Source organism: Homarus americanus, unplaced genomic scaffold (assembly GCF_018991925.1).
Source record: "Homarus americanus isolate GMGI-L3 unplaced genomic scaffold, GMGI_Hamer_2.0 scaffold38060, whole genome shotgun sequence".
NCBI lineage: Eukaryota > Metazoa > Arthropoda > Malacostraca > Decapoda > Nephropidae > Homarus > Homarus americanus.
Window position 1 is genome coordinate 11,056 of NW_024716630.1, and position 25,281 is coordinate 36,336.

General features: G+C 38.4%; 1 protein-coding gene across 3 annotated transcripts; it reads right to left on the bottom strand.

Annotated features, from left to right (window-relative positions):
- Nucleotides 1-218: 218 nt before the first annotated feature.
- Nucleotides 219-24,541, bottom strand: LOC121858181 (seipin-like). Of its 3 annotated transcripts, none has more exons than XM_042354391.1 (5): nt 24,298-24,541; nt 23,208-23,298; nt 22,752-22,870; nt 13,864-13,945; nt 219-1,076 (listed from the first exon to the last, which is right to left on the bottom strand). In XM_042354391.1, the coding sequence occupies exons 1-5, from the start codon at nt 24,436-24,438 to the stop codon at nt 970-972; spliced, it is 540 nt and encodes a 179-aa protein (XP_042210325.1). In that variant the 5' UTR covers nt 24,439-24,541; the 3' UTR covers nt 219-969. The 3 variants fall into 3 exon arrangements, with proteins under 3 accessions (XP_042210325.1, XP_042210327.1, XP_042210326.1); XM_042354393.1 differs by having other exon boundaries at nt 946-1,076; nt 22,752-22,864; XM_042354392.1 differs by having other exon boundaries at nt 946-1,076; nt 13,864-13,942.
- Nucleotides 24,542-25,281: the final 740 nt, after the last annotated feature.

Genomic DNA, 25,281 nt, shown 5'->3' on the forward strand with positions numbered 1-25,281 from the left:
TGGTAGTGTATCTACAACAGGCCAATCAGTGTCAAAAAAAGTAGAACTAAATAAAAAGAAGTTTTATTTATTCTTAATTCTACTGCCATTACCACTCATACTTATTATACTTCAGTCTATACTGTATTTTCCTTACTCTTATCTCACCTATTAGTCAATATATTTTGGTTTGTTTACAAAATATAACTGTTTAAAAAATTTTGAACACAGTTAAAGTTTAAAAATAGGTCCAGTGGGTAATGTACAGTACATTAAAATGACAGCCAACAAAATTATGGCCAAGACGAACTAGCACCACACATTCAACCTGAGCAAATTGTAACAAGATTTTACTGTAAAAAATTTTGGTTTAAACAATCAAGAGTTATATAAAGTGCTCATATTTGCTGACTTAAACTGTTACTTCCATTCACATTCCATTAAAACAGAGAAAAGACATTGATAAAATATAATCACTGCACTGGTTACCTGTTTAGATATGAGCTCTTAAACATTATCTTCCAGACCAATATCCACACAGTATCATCACTTGACTGGTCAAACTTACAGTGATGTGAAAATAAACACAGTATGCAACATGTTAAAGCTGTACATGCATACTATAAACACGTTCTCAAATTCATCACAATTTCACATCCAAACTAAGCACATCAACAGACTGATACATTGGCTACTTGTAGTACTGTACTATGATACAAACATACACAGTGAACCTCTTGAACAAACACTATTATAATATACAGTACTATATCCACACTTCCTTAACCCTGATGCCATAGTTTGTTTTATATTTACTGAAGATGCTTAAAGTATTTTAACTTATATAAATACATTTATAGTAAACATGTCAATTTAACAGATAAGATAAAAGCACCTTCCTATAAAGATAATTTATGGAATGTCTATTATTCAATACTGTACAGTACTAGACTTTGGTATGTTTCTGACTTTCAAACCTAAATAGTATTCTTAGCAGTTATCAATCCATCTACTCAACAGTCTGCACCTCTGGCGGACAACACAATCTTCGTCATCCTTGTAAATATTTGATGCTCGTCTTTTTCCAGCTTGGTCTTCTGCAAAGAAGAAATTACTTCACATATCAACAAGAAATAAAAAATATACACAAAGGTACTTGGAAGAATTCACATCAAAGTCAATAGTCTCTACTTTTTCCTTCAAATTAAAACTGAACAAAAATTTCCACCTTTCAACTCGAATTTAGTAAATAAAAATAATAATTACAGATTGACACAGATATGTTTGTGAAGGAAACATAATATAATTTTTTAGCAGAAGTTACACAAAGTTTTACAATGCCAAGAGGCAAACTGAATGAGCAAAGTTTCAGATTAAACTTAAGAAACATTACTTAACAGCATAAGTCTTCCTGTAACATAAGTATTAATTAAGGTTCTTAATATATTGTTATGTGAAAACTTCCCACTTCAAATTAAAGAACATACAGCACTTGCAGGCATATAAGATGCACATGCGTAAAGCACCCCTGTTTAACAAGGATATTTTGAGGGAATATTTTTTTAGTACAGTGGCCCTTATGTCGCGGGTTTATAATACACGGATTTGCAAATCACTGGATTGCCCGCCGGAGAATATTCTGTACACTGAAGTACATTCAAATCGCGCCATTCAACTGTGACACCTCACCCGGGACACGCCGGCTCCTGCAACCTCACACACACACAGCTCTCCTCACTCAGTCAGTCTCGCTGTAACACGCTTGTGTTGACATCAGCATTGTAGTTGCAAAATATTTACATTTCTGTGACTGTATTATATCAAGCACAGTATGAGTAGAATATCACTAATATAAGAGAATTTTAACCGAAAACTACTAAAAAACGAGTAACATATCTTGAACATCGGAAGGTTAGGTAAAGTGTTTTCATGTAGTTTATCTAATTTAATAGTAAATTACGTTTCAGCAAAACTACTATTTATTTCTGAGAATATGGAAATGTAATATTTTGCTGAAATGGCGTCGTCAATACAGTAAAGTGGCAAAAACAATGACTCGCTTTCTTTTCGTTCAGATGTTACCGTAATCGCTTTCGAATGGTTTTCAGTTAAAAACTGTTGTATTACAATAATATTCTATCCTAATTCACTTGTGATGCAACAGTTTTTTAACTGAAAACCATTCGAAAACCCGATTACGGTAACATCTTGTAGAGAGAAAGCGAAAGTCATTGTTTTCGTCGCGATTTTATCCACTTTCCACTGTAATACGTCACGTCAGTTCAGCAAAAATATTACATTTCCGTGAATGTAGTATATCAAGCACAGTATGAATAGAATATCATTGTAATACAGATAGACCCCGACTTACGGCGGGTTAGGGACAAATCCAGGTCATAAGTCTGACATGGTCGTAAGTCCGACATAGATAAAAAAAAATTTTTTTAAATAAATAATCTACAATGAAATACAATACAAAAAGTAATGAATAATGAGGAATGGATACAGTACAGTGAAAGTAATAAATAATAAGGAATGGTTACAGTGTGACTGAGCACTTACCATTAATGTAGTCAGCTGAATGCACATGGGGCCCCATAATTTTCTTTATTATACATGGACTACATTAACCGGAAACGTTTCGGGTATAGAAAATGCGTGTCATTTGAAAAAATAAAAAATAAAATAAAATAAAATAAAAAATAATAATAATAAAAAATCCAGTAGGTCGAAGTCGGCCGATTAGTAAAAGTCGAAGCAATTAATGAAGTCGGGGTCTGTCTGTATATCAGTATTTTAACCGAAAACTATTAAAAAACGAGTAACATCTCTTGAACATTGAAGGTTAGGTAAAGTCTTTTGTTTTGTCGTATATTTTATCCTATTTTACATTGAAATACATCACATTTCAGCAAAACTACTATTTATTTCTGAGAATATATTCATTCAGGCACAGTTTAGGTAAAATATACATGTGATGTAACATTTTTAATTGAAAACGATTGAAAAACCACACATTCCTCTAGCCTGTTCAAGGAGAAGACTGGGAGCTGTTTGGTGCAGGCGATGACAAGGAAAATGATTTTTGGTGGTGGCTACTAAGGCTCCAGGACATGGCAGAGGACGAGATTAGGGGCTGAGGCCGAGGCACTGAGCTGACCGAGGAGGATCTACAGGAGTTAGTAGACTCAGGCAAGGAAGAGGAAGCAAAAGGGAAAGAGGATGAGGGAAGGAAGAGCACCAAAATAACGTTGGAGAAGTTGGGGAGATGACCTGGAATATTGAGCGCACAAACCTGGCCTATAGTATGGACCCCTCCATGGAGTGCGTGCCCTGAAATTCATGCGAGGATGGATGACGTTTTGCTCCATACAAAAACATCATGGAAAAATGAAAGAAAGACAACAACTCCCCATCACCATGTTCTTTGATCACCGAAGGAGAGATTTAACACCATCAATCACTGGCGGCAGTGAGGAAGCAGCTGAATCCACCGTGCCCCACCCCACCACCGTTAGGAATTCAGTGACGATGAGCCCGATGACCCCGTCCTGTTGCCGAGGATAGGTACTGTACAGTAAAGTGATTTATCTCTTTTTTTATAGCTTTTCTTAACATGTTTATTGTTTGTAAAATGCACAGCACAGTACAGTTCAGTACAGTGACCCTCGTTTAAGCAGCGCCTGGTTAACGAAATTTCGGTTAACGAACTGCCTTCCATAGGATCTTCAATTCGGTTAGCGAACTTCTGAACCAACCTCAACATGTTTTAGCTTGCACTGACCGGGCAACCAGCTTTAGTATCAGTCAGCCAATACATTAATCGGTTTTGGGCAACTTCCTTACTATTTTAGTAAATATCAAGAAGTTTATAATATTCAATAATTTTAAGTTTAATATTCAATTTTTAGTCATTTTAACAATTATTGAACATAATTGAAGGTAAAGTGACTAGTTTATATGTGGCATCCAGCCTCTTAACACAGCAAACAGGCGTTAGTATCTCTGTTTTCACTGGGTAACATCTTGCTTGAGGCTCTCTTCAACTAAATGCTTTTTTCTGTGTTTCCAAGCAAATTATTGGTCATTTTGAAATTTATTTTACATATTGACAATATATAATGCAGTGCAGTGTTGATTTAAAAGAAAATAATCTTGAATTACACAAAGAGAACTAAAATTTTATGGGTGAAATGGCGGTGACTTCTCTTACCCCAATGCCTTCTCTTCTCCCATCTCCTCCACCACCATTCTAATTCCCCTCATCATCTCATCATCATCATTATCCAGGAGCCTTCACATACACCTCAAAGTAAGTGAACTTTTCTACCATTTTGTTTGAATTTAGAAATTTTCGGTGAGCTGGAACCAATTACCCAAAAACCCATTGAAACAATGGTTTCGGTTAACGAACCGGTTAGCAGCACTGAGTTAACCGAAGCGACCTTCTGGAGCAGTTGAGTTAGGTTAAACGAGGGTCTGTACGACTGTACATAGGAAGTGGGGTGTTCAAAACATTTGTGTTTGTTGTCGGCAGTAGTGACGGTGAGGAGGTGGAGGAGGCGGAGGAGGGAGCGGAGGGAGCGAGTTGGGAGGGTGGTGACCTTGGGCCGGGAGCAGGGCGAGTGGAGATGCCAGCCAGTACATTTCGAGATGTATTAATTGTTTTTATAGCTATTTTGCATTTTACTATTAAATACTGTACATTACGTTTCCAACAAAGCTACCATTTATTTCTGAGAACAGGAAATGTAATATTTTTGCTGAAATGGTGTACGATTATTACAGTGGAAAGTAGGATAAATTGTGGCCGAAAGCAATGACTCTCTTTCTTTGTTCAAGATGTTGCCGTAAACTTTTGAATGGTTTCAGCTGTGGGATTATAAGGCTTATAATAGGGTAGAATATTATTGTAATACAGTACAAGTAAAATAGTTTTTAACTGAAAACCATTCGAGCGATTACAGTAAAATCTTTGAACAACGAAAGCGAAAGTCATTTTTTTCATCATGATTTTATCCCTCTTTCCACTGTAATATATGCGTCATTCCAGCAAAATATTATATTTCCATATTTATTTCTGAGAATACGTATATTCACTCAGTCACAGTTAAGGTAAAATATACAGTAGTACTTACTTGGCGGTCAATAAAACCCACAGGGAACGGTGTTTAGTGAAAACCGCGCTAAGTGAACAACAGAACATATGGGATTAATTCCAATAGAAACTAGCCCAACCCCCAAACTCCACTTTTTCCGACACAATACCTATGTTCTAGTAAAAATAACATCTTAATTTTATGATGGTACATGCACACAATTAATACTTAAGAGAAAGAGAGAAATGTCGGCATGAAGTTAATGTCCATTCAAATAATGGACTCAAGTCCCTCCCTCTTCTCCACACTACACTGCTGGCTCTTCTCTCAGAAATTTTGGGGAAAACCACTAAATTTTAATAAATAATACCTCAAACTAAAGTTAGGATAATACAATTGACATTGCTGGATTCCTTGTAAGACCAGGAATATTTTGAATATAAATGTCATATATTTTGCACAAAAAATAACATATTTACTCAGAGTAAACATTATATATAAAATTTGTATGTCTAATGCAAAATCTATGATGTTTATATTCAAAAATCATCTAAATTGTAAGAATTCCAGCAATGTAAATTATATTCTCCAGGTAATTTGTATGAATTTTATGAGCTAAAACAAATATCTTCAGTTAATAAAAAAAATATTTTTCCCGACACTATCTGTCAATCAAAGTACCCCACCTTGCCTCCCCCTCTTCCAACCGCATGAGTCTGTCCCAACCCTCCCCCGACCCCCACCAATCCTCCCTTCAAGAGATGTTGGGTGAAAAACTAAATTTTAACATTTAGTATTAAATAATACCTCAGATTAAAGTTAGGATAATATAATTGACATTGCTGGATTCCTTGTAGGACCAGGAATATTTTGAATATAAATGTCATATATTTTGTATGTCTAATGCAAAATCTATGATGTTTTATATTCAAAATGATCATCAAATTATAAAATTCCAGCAATGTAAATTATATTCTGACCGGGTAATTTGTATGAATTTTATGAGCTAAAACAAATATCTTCAGTTAATAAAAAATAAAAATATTCTTCACACGGTAACAGGCGGTTGATTAGGTCCCTCCTCCCCACCAACCCTCCTACAGATGTGGGAAAACCAGAATATTTACCTTTTAGTAATAAATAATACCTCAAACTAAAGTTAGGATAATATAATTGACATTGCTGGATTCCTTGTAAGACCAGGAATATTTTGAATACAAATGTCATATATTTTTGCAAAATAATAACATATTTACTCAGAGTAAACATTATATCTAAAATTTGTATGTCTAATGCAAAATCTATGATGTTTATATTCAAAATGATCTCATCATAATGTAAGAATTCCAGCAATGTAAATTATATTCTGGCCGGTAATATTTGTATGAATTTTATGAGCTAAAACAGGCGAGGCAGGCAGTCAGGCAGGGTGGCAGGTGGGCAATCTAAAAATAGCTCTGAGCGGACACTCTGCGTATCCGATAAGGAAAAACCAGCGTTAAGTGAAAGTTCAGCTCTGCGCGAGGCACAGCTTATCCGTGAAATCGCTTATGAGAAACGTGTTAGCGGGGTATTACTGTACTTGTGATGTAATATTTTAATGAAATCACGGTATCGTAGTTTTCTTTTTGTTTCAAATTTAATTAACAAAGATTGATGTTTCAAATGTAATAAAAAAATTATGTACAGTATCTATAAACAGACTTTTAAAAATGAATACTTTTGTTTTACATCGTCCTGTGCTACCATACCATGGATTTGACTACTTTAGGCTTGCTATGATGATGCAAGAGATCTGCCCTGGCAACTGTACTTGACACTCACAGCTGGTGAGTGCGTTGGTGTTGGTTTCCATTGTTTACTGCCAGTTACTGGTAAATATTTTTCAACCTTACTTGAAACTATTACCCTTTTGAGGTGACCAATTTTGACAAATAATTTGGTCTTAAGCTTGAACTACACACAGGTATATCACGGTAAATAAGGACGTGGGGGCCAGGGTTTTTTGGGGGCACACCTATATCTGTGGATTTTAACATCCATGGGTCTCTGTTCATGATCCCAGCGTATGTTAAGGGCCGACTGTATGTTTTGTCATACAATTATTGAAAGTGATTTAAAGTGGTTTGTAGGGAAAACATATAATTTGTGCATGTAAATACAATATATACTGGAATCAAGTAGGAAATCATATATACTGTACTTGTACAGGTTGTACCTCTCTAGTCCAGCAACCTCGGGACCTGACTGGTGCCAGACTATGGAAATTTCAGACCATGGAAATTCACCCTTTTCTGGACAGATAGTGACTTGCTTCGTTAGCACCACTTTCACTGCTTCGTGGTCTCTTTGAAGACATATTGAAGGGTTAAATGTCGTACAGTAGCTTCTCAAATTTTGTGAGTTTAATTCAATGTTTTTTATTTGGAAAAAAAATACACAATTTAAAGTTTTGTAGAAACTGAATTTTGACAGGTGTGAACTGCCCCAATGTTCAGGACGACATGCACAATCGTGTAAACAGCGTCATATTCTTATGTACAAAAGATTCATTATTGTTTATCACTGAATGTCTTTTTTATTGAATTAATGTTTGTGTGTGCAAATGAGCAATACAATTCATTAATAATACGTAGAATATTAAAAACACGAGAAATGAGACAGCATTGTTTTCGTGATTACAAAACCAGTGACTGACTGGTTCTACATATAAAACAAGAAAATAAGACCCTGTTGTAGCTGTAGTAAAATTAATGTAAATTAATATGGTTGTTTGAAGTAATGTTATTTAATGTTAATAAATGGAACAATATAAGTAGCTAACCATTAATGTTAAAGAAAAATGAGATCTTGCCAGATGTAAGTACATGTGAAAGCATATCGCCATTACTTCATAAGAATATGAAAGCAACACTTATTTACTGTTAATATATATTGAATGGTTAAATGTTGTACTCTATACTGTATAGACAACAGAGAGACAGAGTCGAACTGCGGATGTAAACAAACCTTAATTTCGAGGTTGTCGCTTTTTTACGGGATTAGCCCACCCGGCACAGGTCACTGACCCAAATTGGAGCCTGAGGGGCAAAATGTAATACTCCTGTAATAATAATAATAATAATAATAATAATAATAATAATAAAATAAAAATAATAATAATAATTCAGATAAGTAAAAAAAAAGCTGCCTATCTACCTATTGGACAAACCAAAATCGTGACGACCACAGAATGCGGACTAGAGAGGTACAACCTGTAGTAACATTATAAGCACTAACCCAACTTTACCTCTGATTAGAGCAGTTGTGTGGCTTGTTTATATTTTTGTCATAAGAATTACCGACAGGATCTAAACGCGGTATTTAGCTGTGATGTTTTGTGTTGCCGCTGACGGCACCAGGGTGTAACACCATCACTATTGTTTTGCATCGACTCATTGCAAAGGCTGACTGCGGCTGAGCGATCTGCTAAAATTTCTTTAATCTTTCTAGGGCACATTTTCATATTATAATATACAAATGTTTCTAAAGGTAATAAATATTAAATAATGTAAGACATGTATCTGGTGTGGGTTAAGTATGCTGGGAAGGACCTACAGTGAGATGTTGTGAGCTTCCCTCTGTCTAGGCCAATGTAGCCATTATTTATGTCTTCTGCAAATTTGTCGTAAGTTTGTGATAATAGAATGTGATAATTTGGCTTGTTTTTCAGTATTTTATTATTAGTAACACAATTTGTGCTCAGTGGACTAATGCTCGTCCCAGGCTACCTAGCTAGACCTCTGCCTATGGCGCTAGCCTCCCATCCATTAACACGGGCACATTAGATGCAGGGTAATTTACGTTGCAAAAAAAAAAAAAAAAAAATCATCTTACTCATGGTAAATAAGGTAATTTGATTTGAACTCACTGACTCATTGCAAAGGTTGTTTTGACAATTGGAAAATTATAAACTTTAAAAACAACAAGAGACCGCGTATGGTACAGTATTTTCTCGATTTAACAGAATAGTTGAGCCATCCCTCTTCGTTAAATAAAAATTTCTGCTAAATCAAGCTTTCCGTTATGTTAGCTTGATTTACTAAACTATTTCACTAAATCGGCGTGATTCTGCTAAATTCCACGAAACATGCCAGCGAGCTTGGCGTATCTGGTTTTATATATCTGCTCAGTCTGTGTCCTACACCCGCTGCTTGGCTGTCACTGCTACCTCCAACACCACCATCACGCACCCTCAACACCTCTCACACCCTCCAACACCAACATCTCCACCCTCCAAGACCAACACACCCTCCAACACCACCATCACACACCCTCCAACCGACCAACACCAACATCACACCCTCCAACACTACCACCACCACCATCACACACCCCTCCAACACCACCAACACACACCCTCAACACCACCACACACACCCTCCAACACGACCAACACCAACATCACACCCTCCAACACTACCACCACCACCATCACACACCCTCCAACACCACCAACACACACCCTCCAACACCACCATCCACACCCTCCAACACGACCAACACCAACATCACACCCTCAACACCACCAACACACCCTCCAACACCACCATCACACCCTCAACCCAACACCAACATCACACCCTCCAACCTACCACCACCACCATCACACACCCTCAACACCACCAACACACACACCCTCCAACACCACCATCACACCCCTCCAACACCACCATCACACACCTCCAACACCACCAACACCACCTCCAACACCACCATCACACACACCCCTCAACACACCACCATCACACACCCTCCAACACCACCATCACACCTCCAACACACCATCACACACCCTCCAACACCACCAACACACCCTCCAACACCACCATCACACACCCTCGAACACCATCACATACCCTCCAAAACCACCATCACACACCCCCAACACCTCCAACACCACCAACACCTCCAACACCACCATCACACACCCTCCAACACCACCAACACACACCCTCCAACACCACCATCACACCCCTCAACACCACCATCACACACCCCTCCACACCACCAACACACACCTCAACACCACCAACACACACCCTCCAACACCACCATCACACACCCTCCAACACCACCATCACACACCCTCAAGCACCACAACACACACCTCCAACACCACCATCACACACCTCCAACACCACCATCACACACCTCCAGCACCACAACACACACCCTCCAACACCACCATCACACACACCCTCCAACACCACCACACAACCCTCCCACCACCACACACCCTCCAACACCACCATCACACACCCTCCACCACCACCATCACACACCCTCCAACACCACCCACCACACACCTCCAACACCACCATCACACACCTCCAACACCACCAACACACACCTCCAACACCACCATCACACACCCTCCACCACCACCATCACACACCCTCCAACACCACCAACACACACCCTCCAACACCACCATCACACACCAACACCACACACCCTCCAACACCACCCAACACACACCCTCCAACACCCCATCACACACCCCACCACCACCACTCACACACCTCCAACACCACCAAACACACACCCTCCAACACCACCATCACACACACCCTCCAACACCACCATCACACACCCTCCAACACCACCACACACCCTCCAACACCACCAACACACACCTCCAACACCACCATCACACACCTCGAACACCATCACATACCTCCAAACCACCATCACACACCTCCAACACCACCAACACACACCTCCAACACCACCATCACACACCCTCCACCACCACCATCACACACCCTCCAACACCACCAACACACACCCTCCAACACCACCATCACACCCTCCAACACCACCATCACACACCCTCCAACACCACCAACACACCCTCCAACACCACCATCACACCCTCCAACACCACCATCACACACCCTCCAGCACCACAACACACACCCTCCAACACCACCATCACACACCCTCCAACACCACCATCACACACCCTCCAGCACCACAACACACACCCTCCAACAACCATCACACACCTCCAACACCACCATCACACACCTCCAACACCATCATCACACACCCTCCAACACCACCATCACACATCCATCAACACCACGAACACACACCTCCAACACCACCACCACACACCTCCAGCACCACAACACACACCCTCCAACACCACACCATCATCACACACCCTCCAACACCACCACACACCCTCCAACACCACCATCACACCCCCTCCAACAACACCAACACCACCATCACACCCCCCAACACCAACACACCCTCCAACACCACCAACACACACCCTCCAGCACCACAACACACACCCTCCAACACCACCATCACACACCCTCCACACCACACACCTCCAACACCACCATCACACCTCCAACAACAACACCAACACCACCATCACACCTCCAACACCACCAACACACAACCTCCAACACCACCAAATCACACCTCCAACACCACCAACACACACCTTCAACACCACCACTCACACACCTCCAACACCACCACACACATACCTGCCAACACCACCATCACACACCTCCAACACCACCAACACACCAACACCACTAACACACACCAACAACACACACCCTCCAACACCACCAACACACACCTTCAACACCACCATCACACACCCTCCAACACCACCATTACACACACATCAACACCACTAACACACACCCTTCAACACCAACACACACCTTCCAATACCACCAACACACACCCTCAACACCACCATCATACACCTCAACACCACCACCACACACCCCTCAACACCACCACTACACCCTCCAACACCACCAACACACACCCTCCAACACCACCATCACACACCTTTCAACACCAACATCACACACCCCAACACCACCATCACACACCCTTCCAACACCACCACACACACCCCTCTCAACACCACCAACACACACCCACTCCAACACCACCATCACACACCCAAACCACCATCACACACCCCCCAACACCACCACACACCCTCCAACACCACCACACACCCTCCAACACCACCCACACACACACACCTCCAACACCACCCACACACACCCTCCAACACCACCATCACACACCCTCCCAACACCACCTACACACACTCTCCAACACCACCCATCACACACTCTCCTATCACCACCTGTCAATACACTACCCACCCACACACACCTCCAACACCACCCACACACCCTCCAACACCACCATCACAACCATCACACACCCCCAACACCACCATCACACACCCTCCAACACCACCATCACACACACCCCAACACCGCGGAATGTGAGCATCCTGGGTTCTGGCAGGGCACCAGAAGTAGAAAGCCGGAATGTGGGACCGCCAGAAAGTGAGGGTTGACTGTATATATATATAAATATATAAATATATAAATATATAAATAAATAAATATATATATATATATATATATATATATATATATATATATATATATATATATATATATATATATATATATATATATATACATACATACATATATATATATATATATATATATATATATATATATATATATATATATATATATATATATATATATATATATATATATATATATATATATATATATATATATATATATATATATATATATATATATATATATATATATATATATATATATATATATATATATATATATATATATATATATATATATATATATATATATACATACACACAGTGGGTATGCTATAATGAACGGATCCTACTACTAATATTCCTATAACAACGGTTTTACCTATAAAATTGAGAATGCTATACGAACTAAACTCCTACAACGAACATTATTTAATTTTTTTATTTTTTTTTTTTATTACAAGTATTAATGATATTCTTTATTTCAGGGGTTTAGATGCATATGTATGCACTTTTACAATTTTACAATTTTATATTATATTTTTCAGTGTTAAGTGGTTGTATTTGGGGCCTGAACGAATTTATGAATAGCTAATGCTATAACGAACAAGGTTCTAGAACCAATTAGATTCGTTATAGCATATCCACTGTATATATATATATATATATATATATATATATATATATATATATATATATATATATATATATATATATATATATATATATATATATATACACACTCCTGTATATATGTGTGTGTGTGTGTGTGTCTACAAGTATCATGTACACCCACTAAAAATTATTTGGCACCCTTATTGATTTAAGGGCGATTTATGGAATTTTTACGAGTGTTTCTGATTTTACGCATTTTTTGGCTTTACGCGAGGTCCCAGGAATGTAACCCTAGCGTAAGTCGCGAGTGTACCGTACTGTATCTGCCAACAGTCAGTCAAAAATTTTTTAAGTCTCGTGGATAGCTTAATTTCGATCGCAAATCTTTAATAATGGGTCACTAATAATTTTTTGTGAATAAGTGAATTCCCAGATATGGAGTTTGCAAATACAGTGGGGCAAGTGTACCTGTTTTTCATTTAATTTCTTTTAATAATTGCTTACGCTGTGTCATATGGATTTTCTAGCAGCCCAGAGTGTATAACTATTGACTTGGAGATTACGATAGTGGTAGTTCCTCCAAGGCTGTGACCACCCATGGTTCAGCATTGATCCGGCCCTGGTGGTTCCGGAAAATAAGTGGTCGACCTGTATTTATATTTGAAATAAATGTAATATTACACAAAGAAAGATGACTGAATCCCCCTTAACCTCGACTACAGTCAACAAGATAAGAATGTGATGACTAACCTGAAGTTTTAGATGAATCCACAACCTCAAATTCATCGCTGCCACCATTCCCGGTCACCTCAGGCTGACTAATCTCCATCTGCTGAAACAATAGCAATTTGTTAATCTCCACAGGAATAAGAAGTAGAACCATGATAAATCGGACTCATTGGGGCAGACCCCAGTCCGAAAAATGCACTCAACAACGAAGGTCTTTAAGCGTATAAGAAGGTTATTAAAACAATATTACATCAACAATAATAATAAAAATATGAAACCGAACTCTCTGGTCTGAAAATACACACTTTTAAGTCTGGTTGTCAACAACTGTTGTCACTGAGAATAATTTGAGATTGCTATTTACTGTAAAGTGTTATATGTAAGTAACCACAGATTTTGTCTTATGAATAGAGAAAACTATACACTGTACAGTACTAGAAAGATAAAAATAAGAGCAAATAAGTGTAGTACAGGAAAACCTCCGATAACGACGGTTCTAGTAACGACGATTCATATTTAATTTGGAACCCAATTCAATTTACACCATTATTTTCTTCGTATTTACGACAAAAATAGAATAAAAATTTTAATAAAATTACTTTTACATATAAATAATAACTAAATCCCGGTATGTATATATTGTACAAATAAAAAAAAAGCGCCTTGTGAACGAAGGCTGCCGAGTTTGTATAAACAGTCACAGCTTCAGTCACAGGTGGCGGGCCTTTTGTTTTCATACAGCTGAACAGGAACAAGAGAAAATTTTTCTCAGGTTTCTTACGGCATTTTTGTGTCCTTATTCAACATGAGCAAGAGAGCAAGTGATGGTAGTACTGGATCAAAAGCTAAAAGAAAGTGTATAAGCTTAGCCCAAAAACTAGATGTGTTAAAACGATATGAAAAAGGTGAGAGGTCTGTGGATATTATATGGAGCAAGCAATGAACTTATTTTCTAAAGTGGATCCATTAACAGAACAAAGCATTTAAATTAACAGGAACATGAAAAGAAAGCAGTTGTGCAAGGTTCTTTAGACAGTTTTATTATTCGAAGGCCTAAACCATCAACTTCAGCTACACCATCAAATTCAGCATCATAAGCAGCTTCAGCAACAACTTCAGGTTAAGTAACAGTTTCAGTAACAGGTATGACATCTTTATGAAAAGCTACAGCTTCAGCCAGAGTTGAACCTAGAGCTTTAGCCAGAGTTGAACCTAGAGCTTCAGCCAGAGTTGAACCTAGAGCTTCAGCCAGAGTTGAACCTAGAGCTTTAGCCAGAGTTGAACCTACAGCTTTAGCTAGAGTTGAACCTACAGCTTCAGCCAGTTGAACCTACAGCTTTAGCCAGAGTTGAACCTACAGCTTCAGCCAGAGTTGAACCTACAGCTTCAGCCAGAGTTGAACCTGATGACTTCATCATCTGAGTAAAAACTCACACAATATTCACTGGCTGTCCTTATGTTTTAGACTTCATCACCATTGGTGGGTAGAATTTTTGCTTTACATTCATAAGTATTATTTATAGCATATATAAACAGTAATAAGCATTACTTTCCTATTCTTATGTAGAAAAATGACGATTATGGTAACATCTTTTGAACGAAAGAAAGCGAAAGTCATTGTTTTCGTCACGATTTTATCCCACTTTCCACTGTAATACGTACGTCATTTCAGCAAAAATATTACATTTCCGTGAATGTAGTATATCAAGCACAGTATGAATAGAATATCATTGTAATATAACAGTATTTCAACCGAAAACTATTAAAAAAACGAGTAACTTCTCTTGAACATTGGAAGATTAGGTAAAGTCTTTTGTTTTTGTCATGTATTTTATCCTATTTTACATTGAAATACATCACGTTTCAGCAAAACTACTATTTATTTCTGAGAATATATTCATTCAGGCACAGTTTAGGTAAAATATACATGTGCTGTAACATTTTTTTAATTGAAAACGATTCGAAAAACACGTACCCTCTAGCCCTGTTCAAGGAAAAGACTGGAAGGAGCTGTTTGGTGCTGCAGACGATGACAAGGAAAATGATTGTGATGGATTTTAATGAAAGTGGCTGCTGAAGGCTTCCAGGACATGGCAGAGGACGAGATTAGGGAGCTAATTGAAGAGCACGACACTGAGCTGACCGAGGAGGATCTACAGGAGTTAGTAGACTCAGGCAAGGAAGAGGAAGAGGAAGCGGAAGCGAAAGGGAAAGAGGATGAGGAAGAGGAAGAGCACCAAGAAATAACGTTGGAGAAGATGACCAGGAATATTGAGGCACTGAAAAACCTGGCCTATAGTATGGACCCCTCCATGGTGCGTGCCCTGAAATTCATGCGAGGGATGGATGAGGTTTTTGCTCCATACAAAAACATCATGGAAGAAATGAAAAGAAAGAGACGACAACTCCCCATCACCATGTTCTTTGATCACCGAAGGAGAGATTTAACACCATCAATCACTGGCGGCAGTGAGGAAGCAGCTGAATCCACCGTCGCCCCCACTTCACCACCCGTTATGGAATTGAGTGACGATGAGCCCGATGACCCCCGTCCTGTCGCCGAGGATAGGTACTGTACAGTAAAGTGAAATTTTTATCTCTTTTTTTTTAATAGCTTTTCTTGCCATGTTTATTGTTTGTAAAAATGCACAGCACAGTACAGTTCAGTACTGTACATAGGAAGTGGAGGTGCAGTTATTCACAAAACATTTGTGTTTGTTGTCGGCAGCAGTGACGGTGAGGAGGTGGAGGAGGCGGAGGAGGCGGAGGAGGGAGCGGAGGGAGCGAGTTGGGAGGAGTGGTGACCTTGGACGCGGGAGCAGGGACGAGTGGAGATGCCAGCCAGTACATTACGGGTGTATTAATTGTTTTTATAGCTATTTTTGCATTTTAATATTAAATACTATACATTACGTTTCAACGAAACTACCATTTATTTCTGAGAACATGGAAATGTAATATTTTTGCTGAAATGACATACATATTACAGTGGAAAGTGGGATAAAATTGTGACAAAATCAATGACTTTCTCTCTTTCGTTCAAAAGATGTTACCATAATCGCTTTTCGAATGGTTTTCAGTTGTGGGATTATAAGACTAATGATAGGATAGAATATTATTGTAATACAGTACGAGTACAACAGTTTTTTAACTGAAAACCATTCGAAAAGCGATTACGGTAAAATCTTTTGAATAACGAAAGAAAGCGAAAGTCATTGTTTTCGTCATGATTTTATCCCACTTTCCACTGTAATATGTACGTCATTCCAGCAAAAATATTATATTTCCATATTTATTTCTGAGAATACGTATATTCATTCAGTCACAGTTAAGGTAAAATATACTTGTGATGTAATATTTTAATGAAAATACGGTATTGTAGTTTTCTTTTGTTTCAAATTTAATTAACAAAGATTGATGTTTCAAATGTAGTGAACAAAAATTTATGTCCAATATCTATAAATAAACTGTAATAAATGAATACTTTATGTTTTATATCGTCCTGTGCATACCATACCATGGATTTGGCTACTTTGGGCTTGCTATGATGACGCAAGAGATCTGCCCTGGCAACTGTACCGACACTCACAGCTGGTGGTGCGTTGGTGCATCGTTTCCATTGTTTACTGGTAAATATTTTTCAACCTAACGAAACTATTACCCGTTTAGAGGTCGACCCCCAATTTTTTGCCAAATAATTTGGTCTTAAAAACTCGAACTGGACACAGGTATATACGGTAAGTAAGGACATATGGGGGGGGGGGGCAGCAAAAATACGCGGATTTTTAACATCCACGGGTATCTCTGTTACGTAACCCCGAAATATGTCAAGGGCCGACTGTATAGCTCTTTTTGCATTTTAATATTAAATACTGTACATTACGTTTCAACAAAACTACAATTTATTTCTGAGAATATGGAAATGTAATATTTTTGCTGAAATGACGTACGTATTACAATGGAAAGTGGGATAAAATTGTGACGAAAGCAATGAATTTCGCTTTCTTTCGTTCAAAAGATGTTACCGTAATCGCTTTTCGAATGGTTTTCAGTTGTGGGATTATGAGGCTAATGATAGGATAGAATATTATTGTAATACAGTACGGTACAACAGTTTTTTAACTGAAAACCATTCTAAAAGCGATTACGGTAAAATCTTTTGAACAACGAAAGAAAGCGAAAGTCATCGTTTTTGTCATGATTTTATCCCACTTTCCACTGTAATATATATACAGTTGTACCCCACTTAACGCGGTCAATTGAACCCAGAGGGTCCCGCGTTAAGTGAAAACCGCGTTAAGTGAATAACAGAACATATGGGATTAATTCCAATAGAACCCAGCCCGACCCCCAAACTCCACTTTTTGACGACAAATAACTATGTTGTAGTAAAAATAACATCTTAATTTTATGATGGTACATGCACACAATTAATACTTAAGAGAAATAGAGAAATACAGTCGCCAAGTTAATGTCCATTCAAATAATGGACTCAACTCCCTCCCCCTCTTCTCACACTACACTCACTGGCTCTTCCCTCTGAGAAATTTTTGGGGGAAAACCAGGTATAGTAATAAATAATTCCTCAAACTAAAGTTAGGATAATATAATTGACATTGCTGGATTCCTTGTAAGACCAGGAATATTTTGAATATAAATGTCATATATTTTTCACAAAAGATAACATATTTACTCAGAATAAACTTTACATCTAAAATTTGTATGTCTAATGCAAAATCTATGATGTTTATATTCAAAATGATCAGCAAATTGTAAGAATTCCAGCAATGTAAATTATATTCTGGCCGGATAATTTGTATGAATTTTATGAGCTAAAACAAATATCTTCAGTTAATAAAAAAAAAAAAATATTCTTCGACACTATCTGTCAATCAAAGTACCCCACCTTGCCTTCCCCCCCTCTTCCAACCGCGTGGTCAGTCCCAACCCTCCCCCCACCCCCCACCAATCCTCCATTCAAGAGTTTTTAACATTTAGTATTAAATAATACCTCAGATTAAAGTTAGGATAATATAATTGACATTGCTGGATTCCTTGTAAGACCAGGAATATTTTGAATATAAATGTCATATATTTTGGACAAAAGATAACATAATTACCTAGAGAACAATTTTTATCTAAAAATTGTATGTTTAATGCAAAATATATGTTGTTTATATTCAAAATGATCACCAAATTATAAGAATTCCAGCAATGTAAATTATATTCTGACCGGGTAATTTGTATGAATTTTATGAGCTAAAACAAATATCTTCAGTTAATAAAAAAAAAAATAATTCTTCACGGGGTAACAGATGGTCGGTCGGTCGGTCCCTCCCTCCCCCCCACCCCCCACCCCCCACCAACCGTCCCAAGGAGATGTGTGGGATAACCACTAAATTTTAATAAATAATACCTCAAACTAAAGTTAGGATAATATAATTGACATTGCTGGATTCCTTGTAAGACCAGGAATATTTTGAATATAAATGTCATATATTTTGGACAAAAGATAACATAATTACCTAGAGAACAATTTTTATCTAAAAATTGTATGTTTAATGCAAAATATATGTTGTTTATATTCAAAATGATCACCAAATTATAAGAATTCCAGCAATGTAAATTATATTCTGGCTGGGTAATTTGTATGAATTTTATGAGCTAAAACAGGCAGTCAGGCAGGGTGGCGGGTGGGGGGTGGTGCGAATCTAAAAATAGCTCTCGAGCCGGACACTCACCGCGTATATGATGAAAAATGCCGCGTTAAGTGAAAGTTCAGCTTTGGCAAGGCACCGCGTATATGCGAAAACGCGTTAAGTGAAAGCGCGTTAAGCGGGGTAATACTGTATCATTTCAGCAAAAATATTACATTTCCATATTTATTTCTGAGAATATATTCATTCAGTCACAGTTAAGGGAAAATATATGTGTGATGTAATATTTTAATGAAAATACGGTATCGTAGTTTTCTTTTGTTTCAAATTTAATTCACAAAAATTGATGTTTCAAATGTAATGAACAAAAATTTATGTACAGTATCTATAAATAGACTTTAAAAAATAAATTCTTTGTTTTACATCGTCCTGTGCATACCGTACCATGCATTTGGCTACTTTGGGCTTACTATGATGATGCAAGAGATCTGCCCTGGCAACTGTACCGACACTCACAGCTGGTGGTGCGTTGGTGCATCGTTTCCATTGTTTACTGGTAGTTACTGGTAAATATTTTTCAACCTAACGAAACTATTACCCGTTTAGAGGTCGACCCCCAATATTTTGCCAAATAGTTTTGTCTTAAAAACTCGAACTACACACAGGTATATACGGCAAATAAGGACATGGGGGGCCAGGGGTTTTTTAGGGGGGAGGCAGCAAAAGTACACGGATTTTTACCATTCATGGGTATCTCTGTTACCTAACCCCCGCGTATGTTAAGGGCCGACTGTACTGTCATCCCGTCTGGTCCCTGAGATATGCTAGGGACTGTCAGTTCATTGAAAATGTTCAAAGGAGGGCCACCAGACTGGTGCCTGCATTCGGCACCTCAGCTACCCTGAGAGATTGGAGCGCCTGAACTTAGCTTATACTACAGACGGGCAAGGGGTGACCTAGTTGAGGTGTATAAGCATCTCAGGGGGCAGTACTCAGTCGAGTGTCCTTACTTGGAGCTGGCGGACGCTCGCCCCACAAGGGGTCACAGCTCAAGGTTGAAGAAGCTGCAGGTCCAGAAAACTGTGAGGGCAAACTTTTTCAGAGTGAGAGTTGTGAACTCTTGGAACAATCTGCCGGAAAGTGTTGTGACAGCACCGAGTGTGAGCTCTTTCAAGACCACACTTGACCAACACTGGAGCAGGTTCAGGTACATTCAGAAACCAGTGCATGCCCAGTACTTGCCAACAGTGCGTAACAGAGACATGAGAGATAGCGCAAGCGGCTAGCGGGCCGATCAGTGGTGATGAAGATAAAAGTAAGTAACACTGCCCGCAGCAATGCCAGATGCTATTGAACAGCTGATTTCTGCCACAAAGTTGAGTCTAAATATAAATGAACAATGTTGTCTTCCTTCAACATTACGTTTCGTAACATTTTGAAATATGGAGTGAGAAAGCAGAAAGGTTCGGTTGACAAGAGAGATGGAGTGGAAAGGAGTAGTAACATACACTGATGTGTTGCCAAGTGCTCCTCAACAGTTGATCTTGAACCTACTACCATGCACTACAGTTAATCACACACAATTTTACGTCATACAATAAAATCTACACTTAATATACAGGTATTATCCATATTTATTATTAAATATATATAGTGTACTGTACTGTAATGTCTTTAATGAGAATAAAGTGCAGCAGTCTTATCAGATTTCATATAGGCCAGTGCATTTATTTACCTGTATTCATTATTATATATTCTCATATGATCAGTCTTCTATGGTGTATGTTTTATCACAAATAATATAACCTACAGCATTAAATAATAGAATGAAATATGATACTTCAGTTGGGTCTGGATTTACACAGTTTTGGTTGACTCGTTTTGTCATTTACGCGGTGCCTTGCCAGAATTCAAATGCTTGATTTACGTGGAAAATTTGGTCATTTACGCGGGAAGCGGCGCGGGTAGGGTGCGCACAAGGTCGCCCAGTCATCAAAACATTACCGAGTTCTTCACCCGCCACCCACCACAGCCGGCCCAAGTCAGTGATAGTGAGGATATGGACTTCTATGAACTTTGAGGGGTTTGACAAAGAGGCCCTGCAAGCCTCTGTGGTGGAAAGTGATACAATTGACACAAGTGATACAGGTGAGGGCCAATAATCTGCCCTCTGCCACGGAACCAACCCCCAATCCCTGTGTGCCCAGCCATCTTTTCTACTAATGTAAGTGTTAAAAACCTAATATTATTGATATTTCTCTTAATTATTAATTGTGTGTGCATACTATCATAAAATTAAGATGTTATTTTGACTACAAGGTATGTATTGTGTCGGAAAAAGTGGAGTTTGGGGTTCGGCCCAGTCTCTATTTCAATTAATCCCTTATGTTCTGTTATTTCATTTACGTGTTTTTCGTTTTACGCGGTACTCCGTGGGTTCAATTGACCACGTAAATGAAGACCCAACTGTATATATAATTTGACTTAAAAATAAAACAACAAGCTGTCCTGTATTCACCCACAATCTCTTCACTGACCGGTCATCCCTCCTCCTACCCTCAAGAAAGGAAGGGGTGGGGGGACGAATGGTTGCAATTGACTATTTTTAAAATACTCAAGATGTTTATATGCATTGACCACATAAATGACTCTCCTTGACAAACCCTTGATACATGCCATGTCATTATGTGCTGTCACCAATGAAACAACAGGTAGGATCTTGCATATTTCAATGTGTCACAGTTCCAATTAGGTGAGCTATCTCCACAAATGTCCTCAAAGCTTGTTACCACTGGTTGGTACAGCCGGGTGATTACCTCAAACGTGTAATGACGTTCTACCCATCGTGTCCGACACATCTCCTTCAACTTGGTCATCTGTCACATTCTCAAGTGCAGTCTGTCATTTTGGTGCCCTCACACTCAGTCCAACATCACAGCTTCTAGACATCCAGCACCTCTGTACAAGGCTTTGTACTGGACGGGAACCAAGAGGTGAGTGTTGCCACACTCGTGGTTTAGGCGTCCAATTGGGCTACTTGGAGACTGTGTACCGTGACCAAAAAAATTTTGCTGCGATTTGCTTAAAATTGGGCTACTTTGGAATCAGTAAATTTGCGGCACCATAAATGCCCTCTAAATAACGTTTGACTCTGACAGTCAAGCTTTGATGGCCCTGAGCCAATAGGAATGAAGCTGAGAGAATAAGTCGTATACTGTATAATAATAACTATGGTCATGGGGGTTAACTAACCTGGTCGTTACCTTCATCACTTGTCACATTTCTCCCCCCATCTTCATTATGATCTCTTGATCCTCCAGATAATGCCGAAGAACTGCCATGTTGCACCCAGTCGTCTGAAGACTCTGTAACTGACACAAGTATTCACAATTTGAAATAGAGTATAGGAAGGAATGACAGATGTAATGACACATAATTTAATACTGTACTGTGACCTAAAACAACAAACAAATTCAAGTTTTGATACCAATGACAAAAGAGTTACATATACAACCTTATTTTGCCAAGTGTGGGTGAAGCAATAAGTTGATTGATATTTACATGACAAGTAAAATGATCTGTGACTTGGTAAAAATGTTAATATCAATACGGTACCTGAAATGATATGATGAACCAGAAAACACGAATTAATGAATGGTGGAACACAACTGATGAAGACAACAGATAACAAGCAGGAAAAATTCTTACCCTCCACTGATTTCACTGCCTTTTCACTTCTTTGAGAAACAGATAAAGCATTCCCACTGTGGAAGGATGCTGGTAATTGATCAGTACCAATCTGAAAAATGTATTGTGCTCAAGTTATAAAGTCTCGGTAAAATTTATTATTAATACAGAGGGGGTGAACATAAATTTCTATGACCGTATAAAGGCAGGGAGTTGAGAATCTTCTTTAAGACAAAGTAGTTTTACATTGCTTCCATTACAATGCCATTTATATGCTTTTAATGTACACTGACATTAAGAACTAAAAGTTAGAGTTACTAAATATTAAATCCCATAAAAGTCATTCACTTAATTTTGAGATGATGAATATGATTAAAAAAAAAATGTTGAAGGACAGATGTGTAGCTGAGAGACAATCTGACAGGTTAAGAACTGATAGTGTGGGAGGTCATGAAAAGTAGCAAGGACAGGCTAAAAGAACAGACTATGGCAGTTCATATATAACAGGAGAAACAATCATTAACCCTTTAATAATGATGATTCAAATTAAAACTCTTTAAGGGTGATGATGAAAGCTGTAATTAACCAGTTCTTAAACCTTCATCTTTAGAGTCAACGACTACAAATATGAGAGGTACCAGCCGTGTTTACACAATATTACACATGAGCGTACATGTTGTAAACTTAAATACAGAAATATAACAGCTAATCATACAATGTCTACATGACTATATAATGGATTATAACTTTATATGGTACACAGAAGGAAACCTATTCAGCTGCTTAGAGAATGGTACAGCATCTTTTAACGTTTAGTTATCTGGAAAGTATTCCATCAAACATCGCAATACTGAACACAATGAGACAAAAACTAGATTCTTCACAGGCAGTGTGATGAATATTGTGTGTAAGTGAAGATATTAGAATGTACCTAACTGGTTGACTAACATACAAAAGTAACATTAAAGCCAGATTTCATACCTAGTTTCAACATCTACATATTAAAGATAAAGTTTCAGTAAACTTTTGATGCAATTTCTGAATTACAGTTTAAGTCAACTGTAAGAATCGTCATATAAACCTTTATGAATCTGCAACTTGATCTACTCACTTTAGCATTCAGAGTGGGACCAGAGAACCGGTACCAGCTGAAGATCACGACAGCAGAGAGGAACACCATACAAATACCGATACCAATAACGGCTGCTGTGAGTGGGTAGTGGTACATGATGTACCGAAGGCCAGAGAACATGGCGTGAATTCGTAGATGTGCACTGTAAATTTCTACAAATCGGGAATCTAACTCGATATGAACCTCTGAGAGCGCCGTTACCTGTCAACAAGATGTGAAACTTCATTAGAACCTAGTCTCTCACATTCACTTTAAAAGTGGGATAATATTATTTCAGATCTTTTGTATTGCCCAAGAAAAACATATCATTAACTAAATACATTTCTTTGGTGTTGTGTTCATGATGTGCATCAGATTAGCCTTCAACACTTCTACATGCAAAAACACAAATATGCAAATACAGTACTACAGTAATATCTCCGTTAGCCGGAATCCTTCAAACTTGGAAATCTCCGGTAGCTGGAATTGAAATTTGCTCCTAAACTCATTACCCAAAGCCGGAATTTTCCAAAAATTTCCACCTTTAGGGAAAAATTTTCTGAAAATGTCTTGAAAAAAATATGAAAGTTAAATTAATTTTGGGGGGACCTGACCTGACTCAATATCAGGTGGAGATAGGGATTAGTGGTCTCGTATTACTGACCTTCTGATGGAATGTCAAGTCACCCTTTCTTGGGTGGGGAATTAGTGGGTCTCATGACCTGAAGACGTCTTGAATAAACACAAAAGCTAAATTATTTTAGGGGAGATTGTGATAAGTATAAGTATAAATGAGCAAAGTTGTATCCCTTCAACATTACATTATATAACATTTTAAAATATGGAGTGAGAAAACAGAAAGGTGTAGGTGATTAGAGAGATGGAGTAGAAAGGAATGGTAACATGTACCAGTGTTGCCAAGCGATAAGCTCCTCAACAGCTGATCTTTTAATTTGCCTCCCTGCAGTCACAAAAGACCCTCAC

Bases quoted from the DNA above. Each gene is read 5' to 3' on its own strand.
- LOC121858181 (XM_042354391.1), bottom strand. From the start codon at position 24,438: ATGTTCTCTGGCCTTCGGTACATCATGTACCACTACCCACTCACAGCA. The intron at 23,299-24,297 runs GTGAGTAGATCA...TACATTTTTCAG, and splicing joins GTCCCACTCTGAATGCTAAA to ATTGGTACTGATCAATTACC. The intron at 13,946-22,751 runs GTTAGTTAACCC...CTATTGTTTCAG, and splicing joins GTGATGAAGGTAACGACCAG to CAGATGGAGATTAGTCAGCC.